The sequence below is a fragment of the Camellia sinensis genome, chromosome 14 (assembly GCF_055761805.1).
Source record: "Camellia sinensis isolate YWXY chromosome 14, ASM5576180v1, whole genome shotgun sequence".
Classification (NCBI taxonomy): Eukaryota; Viridiplantae; Streptophyta; class Magnoliopsida; order Ericales; family Theaceae; genus Camellia; species Camellia sinensis.
Genome location: NC_138974.1, coordinates 131933597 through 131944903, shown reverse-complemented (window position 1 = coordinate 131944903; position 11307 = coordinate 131933597). Strand labels below are relative to the sequence as shown.

Sequence of the window (11307 nt, the reverse complement as noted above, 5' to 3'; positions counted from 1 at the left end):
CATCTCGGCCTAGATGATACACATCTCGGCCTAGATGATGACATCTCGGCCAATATGCCAGGGTGAAGGTGGAGGTCAACCAAAACGGTTCCAAGATGGTCCTAAGTATAAGAGGTTCAAGGGTGTGACCTAGGCTACACACACCAAGCAAGGAACAAAGCATACAAGCAATACTCAAGCAAATCTCACAAGCACAAAACAAGACAGCGACCTTTACTTTAGGCAAAACAAGTCAAAATCTGCAAATGCAAGCTTAACAAAACAAAATCATACAGATGCACATGAACATGGCTAAGACGAGGATGGAGGTCATTACAGTGTTATTCGCGTTTGGTGGACTGTTTGTGTGAAAAATGAGGTGAGTTGTCTGCTGGTTCTATTTCATTGTTCGGTCGATTACCTTGGATTAATAGGTGTGATTTGGACAATGAGGAAGAATTTCAGAACATGTTACTACTTGCTAAATCAATGAGGGTACAACATGTAGAAGTTATTGTTGAGTTGAAAAGTGATATTGGTCAGTTAAGTAGCTCGGGATAGCTGCGTGTGGGGGTTAAGGAAGAAATTGATGCACTACGGAGATTTTGCCACCATAAGGAGAAGGTGCTGTTGTCAGCCCCTTAGGCAAATGGTATTTCGCATGTGGGACAACGGTTTGTTAGAGGTGCATAAGAATTTTGTGATGTTTTATGTAAGTATGCCATGCAATGTGGGTTTCAGTTTACGTATGTCAAGAACGAGACAACAAGAGTTACTGCTGTGTGTGCGATGCATGAGGAAAGAGGCTGCTTGTGGACTATGCATTGCAGAGCACAACGAGCAAATGATTTTTTCTACATCAAGAGGTTTAGTGATGAGCATAGTTGTGGTACGGATGTCCGAACATCGAAGAATCCGAGAGTTAGATCGGATTTGGTGCCGAGTACTATATCTGAAATTGTGAGAGACAAGCCGTTGACTCGGCCGTGTGAGGTAGTGACTATTTTGAAGAGGGATTATGGGCTAGATATGAGTTACCATATGGTATGGTTGGGCGTGGAGAAAGCAAAGGCTGGTATTCATGGAGATCACTCATTATCGTTTGATCAACTGCAATGGTATTCGGATGCTGTGATGCGTTACAATCCGGAGAGTTATGTCAATATTGACTATGATGCGAGTAGTCAACAGTTTTGTCGTTTCTTTGTGTCATTCGCTGCGTGTATTTCTAGGTTCAATTCTTGTCGGCCTTTATCATTCCTAGATGGAACATTCCTCAAAGAAAAGTACAAAGGTCAGCTACTTGCGACAACGGCGAAAGACAAAAACAATGGTTAGTATTTTTTTTAGCTGTCTATTCATGTCAATAGTTACATTGATGTCAATGTTTACATCAATACACATTGATGTGAACAACAACAAAATATGAGTGATTGAGAAATTATAAGTAATATGAACATTTACATTAGTATGCTCTGATGTGAATGTTCACATCAGTGTGCACTAATGTCAGTTTACCCATTAATGAACAGTACTGTGAATGTTCACATTATCAATGACTTAACAATTAACAATGAATTCTCAATGGTCGTTAATGTGAATGTTCACATCATTGATGTTTACGAACCAAAATCCAAAAATAACAATAGTAATAGGGCAATATAGATATAAACATTTACATGACCTGTTTCATTTATATTGTTTTCTATTCACTTTGGAATATTGTGAACAGTTGTGTAATGGTGTTGTGTTGTAGGTCTATTTCTTGTTAAATTTGCGATTGTTGATTCAGAGACCACGGCCAATTGCTCGTGGTTCTTGCACGAACTTGGGAAGGTTGTTGATGGTAAGCGCTAGATTACTTTTATTTCGGATCGTAATCTTGGTCTGTTAGAAGCTATGCCAAAGGTGTTCCTATCGGCTCACCACGGTTATTGCTTACAACACTTGAAGAGCAATTTAAGAGACCGAATGAAAGGAATTGATAATGGATTCAGGGATCACCTAGTAAGTAGTTTGGGTGATTGTGCTTACGAGCCAACTGTGGTAGGGTTCCATGAAAAGCTTGCAAAATTAAAAGATGAGGGTAAACAACGAGCACATAATTTTTTCAAGGACTTGGCACCTGAGCACTGGGCAAATTCATACTTCAAGTAATAGTTTCCTAAAGTGTTCCATTTGTCAAGTTTAGAATGGTAGCGATGTGAATTTTCAGTTTAGAATGGTAATGATCGTCCAATTGTGTTTCATGTTCAACGTTAATGATGTGAATGTTCACATCTGCTAATGATGAATGATGTGAATGTTCACATCTGTTAATTTATTAAACAGTCATGCAATGTATTACAGATGTGAATGTTCACACCTGTCATATTATGTTGTTGTTAACATTCACATATGTCTATCATTTAAGTTAACAACATAATAAGCATATAATATTCACTGCGAATGATGTTAATGTTCACATCTGTCAATGTGAATGTTCAGACCTGTTAAATTCTGTATTGTACAATGTTTGTGATATTGTGTAGGGGCATGCGTTATGGAGAGATGACATCCAATACAACGGAGTCATTTAATAACTGGATTAAAGAAGCACGTAATCTTCCTATCACTCAAATGGTGGACACAATTCGTACTCAGTTAATGCAGCAAATATCTGCACAGCATGACCAAGCAAGCCAATGAAATTAGCTTATTTGTCCTACATTCGAAACAATGCTTATGGATTTGTTCAATGACAGCAGGTCTTGGCAAGTTAGTAAAGCCAATGAGGATGTGTTTGAAGTTCATTCGATACCATCTGTTACAGTTGATGTTGCGAGGCGTATATGTTCTTGCTTCAAATGGCAAATCAACAGATTCCCATGTGACCATAATGTTATTGCTATTCAGAAGAGACGCTACAATCTCAATGATTGTGTGAAACATTACTTTCATGCACAAACATATCGTGCAGCCTATTTAGGTGCCATATTCCCTATACCATCGATGGAAAAGCCGCCTTTCGATCCCACGGACTTCACTATATACCCACCAACTGTGAAAAGACCACCCGGAAGGCCGAAAAAGAATAGAATCCCATCAAGGGGTGAGAAACTGAAACAAATAAGGTGCGGGAGATGTGATAAGTTGGGAAGCCACAATCGAAAATAATGCAAGGAGCCGATATATAGTGTACATTTTTTATTTCGACATTGTGTTTTACATGAGATTCTTGTATTGATTATTGAAATAAGATTATATTATGTTGACACACATTGTGTTGCAATAAGATTACATTGCGTTGGCAAACATAATAATGCATTAGTATTTGATTTGTATTTTATTTTTAATTTTTTAAGGTACCAATCTGACATTTTTGTTGTTGTGTTTTGGATGAATACATGATGTTAACATTCACACTTGTGTAATATAATCACATTATGTAAATAATTGCACATGGGTTGAACTTTTAAACATTTTTGTGGTGTGAATATTTACATTCTTGTTACCGTTGACGACATCAAAGTAGATGACATGAACGTTTACATCAATGTAATCATTCACATCATCAACTCAAAAGATGTGAATATTCATATATGTATTACAAAATGTAATTGTCACTGTTTGTTGCTAGCAAAAATTAGATGTTCTTGTGTATATTATGATGCATGCATGGACGTGCTATGAATATTGACATCGTTGTTGTCATTCAAATAATCGAAAGTTATAATGTGAATATTCACATTATCAAATTATTAGCTGTGAATATTGACTTATGTATTAAGAAATATCATATTCACACCTGTCATATTGTGTTACAATAACACTTTAAGCAATATTCACATCCATGTAGTATGGCTTTAAAACATAAGAAAGTGTATGATCATTCTGTGATGTGAAAATTCACATCATGTCACGTGTCAAAAAAAAAAAAAAATACAATCTCAATGTGCATGACCAATACAAAATAGGCCTCAAAATGTATATACATATATTGACTGAAAAATATCTATACAAGAAATGATATAGACTTGATTTACAATTAAGTTAGTCTGCTCCAATATGTAAAATCTATTGACACTAAATTGTCTTAAATGTGGATAACAGATTTGGGTAACAGTGATAGGTGGACACCCCCTACCTATAGGTTTTCACATTGCACTGTCTTTCTATGATTCAGAAAAAAGTGTACTAATGAGTTTCTTATTTGACACCATTCAAAGCGATTTAGGTTGTCAGCAATATCTTCATGGTATACATGCGCCCTTATGATGTAACAAACTGCAAGCCCGTAATCCACCCTGAAAATGCAAACTTCTTGTTAGATTTTGAAATTTAGGTGTATAATGGTTGTGGAACATATGTACAAATCGATTTTAGGCTTACAAATCTGATGCTTGCTTAGGACAAATGTCTACTGATATGATTGGTTGTGAAGTATTTTGGCTTGATAATTTGGTCTATAATGGTGATGATGGTCCGATGTTGTGCACCAAAGCCTCGATGTAGTCCATCTGTCAACAATGAAATTTCATATTAGGCACCAAGTAACATAGTGCATACGTCCAAGTTCAAATATTACACATCATGACAAGTATTATATGTGTCAGCCACTTACCACTATTTGTGCTTTGTTAATATATGGGTCATGTATGCTGGGTCTTGGGCATAGCGAGTTATAATGCCTCCATACATTGTTTTTCATGTCGTATACAACAATCGTCCAGTGGAAGTTGTCGTGTATTGGGAAGATGAAATATCTCTGGCCTTGATACTCCTTGATATGTACATCAATCAGTTTATTTCTCTTGTGGGGGGGGTGAGGGGTACTCTTGCATGACTTTCTACACACAAAGGGCATACAATGATGTACCAAGTATTTATATCAATGTTCGATGTGAATGATGTGAATGTTCACATCTGTTAATGATGAGTGATGTGACTGATGTGAATGTTCACATCTGTTAATTTGTGAAATAGTCATGCAATGTATTACAGATGTGAATATTCACACATGTCATATTATGTTGTTGTTAACATTCACATCTGTGTGTCATTTAAGTTAACAATATAATAAGCATATAATGTTCACTGCGAATGATGTTAATGTTCACATTTGTCAATGCGAATGTTCAGACCTGTCATTTTATGTTGTTGTTAACATTCACATCTGTGTATCAATGTTCAATGTGAATGATGTGAATGTTTACATCTGTTAATTTGTCAAACAGTCATGCAATGTATTACAGATGTGAATGTTTACACCTGTCATATTATGTTGTTGTTAACATTCACATCTATGTATCATTTAAGCTAACAACATAATAAGCATATAATGTTCACTGTGAATAATGTTAATGTTCACATCTGTCAATGTGAATGTTCAAACATGTCATTTTATGTTGTTGCTAACATTCACATCTGTTTATCAATATTCAATGTGAATGATGTGAATGTTCACATCTGTTAATTTGTCAAACAGTCATGCAATGTATTATAGATGTGAATGTTCACACCTGTCATATTATGTTGTTGTTAACATTCACATCTGTGTATCATTTAAGTTAACAACATAATAAGCATATTCACTGGGAATAATGTTAATGTTAACATCTGTCAATGTGAATGTTCAGACCTGTCATTTTGTGTTGTTGTTAACATTCACATCTACCTATCATTTAAGTTAATAATATAAACATATAATGCTGAGATGAACATTGACATCTACTGAGCATGCAAATCAAATACTATTCATGTGAATATTCTCATTAACATTAAACATAAACCAACCAAAAGTGTAGTAGTTACCAAACATGTGCTTGTAAAGATGAATGTCGAATCCTCCAAACTTGGGTTGACTAGCCCTTGTAGTTCGAGTAGAATTTCACCATATATATCTATCACTTGTACAAACAGAGGGGTGGCAGTACATTATTTGCAGTGTTTTTACAGTGTGTGTGTGTGTGTGTATGTGTGTGTGTGTGTGTGTGTTTTGTATACATTTACGATTGTCATACGTTGTTGGTTATTGATTCTTCCTTGATGATGTGTATGATGTTATCAAAATACACGTCTTTAGTCTTTGAGTCCCCTCGCCACACAAGCAACCTGTGCATTGTGATTACAGAAAAATGTTAATGTTAACATTGCACATTTATGAAATGATTTAATCTATTAAATACGTATGTGAAGCTCAATATCAGCATAAAAATAAATTCAGTTGGGGATATGTAAGATCACTTACTCATCACCGCCGTTTTGTACAAATTTTGGACCTTCTGCTTGTTGAGTTTGCTTATGTTGGCCCAAACCTTCAGTTTGTTGTTCAAGGTTAACTTCTTGTGCTTTGTTGAGTGCTTTTTTTGTGGATGCTTGTTTAAATCTTGTGTAATTTGGACTGCATGGGATTGCTCTTCAGCTCCATCTTTCCCTTTCTTTTGACCGGGCAAGTTGGGGTGTTCAAACTCATCCAACCGGTGCTCTTTCCTTACCTTCTGCTTGATGCGCTTTACCCTCGATGGTGGGCTGATAATATGCTCCAATGCCGCAATGGGATGCTTCTTACGGCTGTCATGAGCCTTTTGTGCTTCAACTTGAGTGATAACGTAGACGGACTGATCATTAAAAAGGTCTTGAAGAATTGTTTTTTCACATTCTAGACATATATATAACACGAGAAGACTTAGCCTAGACATATATATAACATGACTTATATGCGTTAGACATATAACATAATAATGCAAGTTTAAAAAATTTTAAAATCTTGTACCATATATATATATATATATATATTATTTATTTATATTTTATTTATTTATTTATTTATTTAAATCATTGCTCTGATACCACTTTTGTCACGACCCAAACCCGGTACCCAAAGGCTCAGTATCGTAACAAGATAAAAATAAAATAATTCGGATAATTCTGTAGTCACAGCGCAAGCAGATAATTTAAATAAATTAAAATAAATAACTGGGTACCAACTGTTTATTTAAAATGAAACAAAACATAATCATTTGAGCTTCACTGTATTACAAGAGTTTAATAATAAAAGATAGAAATCTAAAAAGAAAACAAAATAACATAGCAATTCATTTTCCATCTTGGTCCCGCTAAACCTCGTCACCTGAAAGGGGTAACAGCTATAAGCACATAGCAGAGTGAAGAAATATTATACTATGAGGGGCACAAAATGGCCATGGATATTTATTTAAGCTGAAACATTATAAATTGAGTTGAGTTGAATACACAAATTAATTAAGTGCTAGAAACTGAAATAATCACTATAACCACGGTACATCACTAAGTGCCAAGCACTACACTGGTCAATGGATCCACGACAAACACTGGACCACAAAGTGGTCAATCACTAAGCCAATGGTAATTTAAGTCCCCCAAGGCATGAGACTCACTAAGCCAATGGTTATTTAAGTCTCCCAAGGCATGGGACTCCTGTGGTGGTACTTACAAAACATATTTTCATATAAGATTATAGCCAAATATTCTTTAAAAGTAAAACAGACATATCCATTGGTTTCCTTTTAAGCAAATAGGGCTCAGAAATAAAACCACGTAACTGAAACCTTTATAAAACATAACTTTTATAAATATATTAATAAAACATAACTTGTATAAACTAGATTTTAGTAAGTCAAAATATAAGTAAAATACTTTTTGGTGACTCAAGGTATAATATAACTCACCTTAAATTAATTCCTTTATCCTTTCTTTCCACTACCACTCAAAATTTCACTCGCCGTTCTCCTTTCTACTCTCTAATTACTTGTTTTCCGTCGCCTTAACATGCAACTCTCCTCTATTTATAGGACAACAGTCTTGGGTAATAAGCTACTGATATTGACGCGGTCCACCCTTATCCCCTCATTTATAATCTTGATTTTATTTTATTTTTATATATATATATATTTTTTGACCGTGGACTTGTTGACCATTTGACCATTTTTTAAATTAAGAGTTATTACCTTCTTTGGTACTTCAAGATGACTCCCAAGATAAGTTAGGTTCACGTATAAAACCTCACTACCCTACTATAAATCACCACTTACCACTGATTAAAATATTTAATGTGTAGTGTTTCATTACGTATTTCTTTAACCATAAAATTCTCAATTTCCTAAATTATGCATTTATTTATTATTATTATTATCACTATATATATATATACTTATTTTATTATTCTTATTATTATTATTAGTATTATTACTATTATTTTTTTATTTTATCGTAATGTTAAATTTAAAACATTCGGGTGTCACATTTCTCCTCTCCTTAAAAAAAGTTTGTCCTCAAATTTGACGTACCTTGGTTTTCGAAAAGGTGTGGGCATTTAGCTCGCATTTGGCTTTCAGTTTCCCACGTAGCTTCTTCAACACGATAATTCCTCTATAAGACCTTTACGAGGGGTATAGTTTTATTTCGGAGGATCTGATCACGACGATCGAGAATCTGTACAGGTTACTCTTCGTAGGAGAGATCTTCTTGAACTTCTAGGTTCTCATAATCGACAACATGCTCTGGATCTCGAAGATATCGACGAAGCATCGAAACATGAAACACATTATGGACATTGGATAGTTCAGGTGGAAGCGCAAGACGGTATGCTACAGGACCAATCTTTTCGAGTATCTCGAATGGGCCGATGTATCGTGGTCTTAACTTCCCTCGCTTTCCAAATCGGATAACCCTTCTTGTCGGTGAGATTTTGAGGAACACATGATCTCCTATTTGAAATTCTAAGTCTCGTCTTCATGTATCTGCATAGCTTTTCTGGCGGCTCTGGACAGTGCGAATTCGTTGTTGGATGAGTTGAATTTTATCACTCGTTACTTGCACGATCTCGGGGCCTAATAATTTCCTGTCTCCAACTTCCGTCCAACACAGAGGTGATTGACATCTTCTGCCATACAGTGCCTCGTACGGTGCCATTCCAATACTTGCATGGTAGCTATTATTATACGCGAACTCCACTAAAGGTAGGTGATCATCCCAGTTACCTTTGAGGTCTAGTACGCACAAACGTAGCATATCTTCCAAAGTCTGGATCGTCCTTTCAGATTGCCCATCAGTTTGCGGGTGATAAGCCGTGCTAAACCTTAGGGTGGTTCCCAAAGCTTCTTGTAATTTGTTCCAGAAATGAGACACGAAACGGGGGTCCCTATCGGATACGATTGAAACTGGGGTGCCGTGCAAGCGAATGATTTCCTTAATGTAGAGAGTAGTGAACTTAGAGAGGGAGTACATGATTCTGATTGGTAGAAAATGCGCCGACTTCGTCAATCGATCTACGATAACCCATATTGCATCATTCTTCGAGACTGATTGCGGTAGCCCGACCACGAAATCCATAGTAATATGCTCTCATTTCCATTCGGGAATAGGGAGTGGCTGCAACATACCTGCAGGTTTCTGATGCTCTGCTTTAACTTGTTGACAACGCAGGCATTTGGAGACATAGTTTGCTATGTCTTTCTTCATTCCTATCCACCAGAAGTGTTCCCGCAGATCGTGATACATCTTCGCATTGCCAAGATGGATCGCAACCTTCGAGCTATGAGCCTCTACCAATATCTTTTTCTTGAGTTCTGGGAGGTATGGTACACAAATTCGATTTCAAAATTTTAGCATCCCATTGCTTATTGTAAAGTCAGGATCAGGCATGTTTCCTTGCTCCTCGTACTTTTTCTTCAAAAGTTTATCTTCACATTGGCGGGCTCTAATTTCTTTCATCAACTCGGGTTCCATGATTATGTTGGAGAGCAATCCATGGATCTTACGGAGAACTAGGGTATATGCCAGACTTTTGGTCGTTTTTCGACTTAGTGCGTCTGCCACTACATTAGCTTTGCCGGGATTATGATGGATCTCTATATCGTAGTCCTTCATAAATTCTAGCCATCATCGTTGCCTCATATTCAATTCCTTCTGTGTAAACAGATATTTGAGACTTTTGTGATCGGTGTAGATTTCGCAGGCTACTCCGTAGAGATAATAACGTCAGATTTTGAGGGCAAAGATCACCGCAGCCAATTCTAGATCATGAGTTGGATAGTTCCTTTCGTGAGTCTTAAGTTGGCGAGAGGCATAAGCAATGACCTTCCCGTTTTGCATAAGAACGCATCCCAAACCATTGTATGAGGCATCGCTGTAAATTATAAACCCTTCTACTTCCGCGGGGAGTGCTAGTATTGGAGCCGTCACGAGTCTGTCCTTCAATTCTTGGAAGCAACGTTCCTGCTTGTCCGTCCATTCAAAGGGTGTGTTCTTTTGAGTTAGCTGGGTCAATGGTGAAGCTATCTTCGAGAAATCTTGCACAAAGCGCCGGTAATAGCCTGCTAGGCCCAAGAAGCTTCGAATCTCTGATACGTTAGTAGGTCGTGGCCAATCCACAATTGCTGCAACCTTTTGGGGATCAACTGAAATGCCATCTTTGTTAATGACGTGACCGAGGAAGTGTACACTAGTGATCCAAAATTCGCATTTCTTTAACTTGGCATAAAGTTTATGATCACGTAATGTCTGTAGAACTTTTCGCAAGTGGTGTTCATGATCTTCTGGCGATTTAGAGTATATGAGAATGTCGTCAATGAAAACAATGACGAACTCGTCAAGATAGGGTTTGAACACTCGATTCATGAGGTCCATAAAGGCCGCTGGAGCATTGGTGATGCCAAATGGCATGACAAGGAACTCGTAGTGCCCATAACAGGTTCTGAAGGTAGTCTTTTCGATGCTTTCCGTTTTGACTTTTAGTTGATGGTAACCAGAACCCAAGTCAATTTTTGAGAACACTTGGGCGCCTTGCAGTTGATCAAACAAGTCATCAATTCATGGCAGGGGGTACCGATTTTTGATGGTGACTTTATTTAGCTCTCGATAGTCGATACATAATCTCATTGTACCATCCTTTTTCTTTACGAACAGTACCGGAGCTCCCCATGGTGAGGTACTTGGTCGGATGAAGCCTTTATTCAGTAGTTCTTGGAGAGTTGAGTTTTTAGTTCTTTCAATTCTGCCATGGACATGCGGTAAGGGGTCTTTGAGATTGGTTATGTACCAGGTTGGGTTTCAATAGTGAACTCGATTTCCCGGTCAACTAGGGTGCCAGGCAGGTCTTCAGGAAATATATCCAGAAATTCTCGAACTACGGGGATCGCATCAAGTGTGGAGGTCTCTTGTTGAGTATTAATCACATAGCAGATGCAACCACAACAACCCTTTCTTAGCAGTCGTTGGGCTATTATGAAGGATATAATACAGGGAGGGGGAGAGGCTCCAGTTCCTTCGAAGACAAGCTCGAGTTGGTTTGGTGACCTGAGGAATACC

General features: G+C 37.2%; 1 protein-coding gene across 1 annotated transcript; it reads left to right on the top strand.

Moving 5' to 3' along the window:
* Positions 1-2697: 2697 nt before the first annotated feature.
* Positions 2698-3135, top strand: LOC145807299 (uncharacterized). The gene has a single exon (XM_082905270.1). The coding sequence runs from the start codon at positions 2698-2700 to the stop codon at positions 3133-3135; it is 438 nt and encodes a 145-aa protein (XP_082761396.1).
* The last annotated feature ends 8172 nt before the right edge of the window (positions 3136-11307 follow it).

What these genes read in the sequence shown, in the direction of transcription:
- LOC145807299 (XM_082905270.1), top strand. Translation starts at nt 2,698, where the DNA reads ATGCTTATGGATTTGTTCAATGACAGCAGGTCTTGGCAAGTTAGTAAA.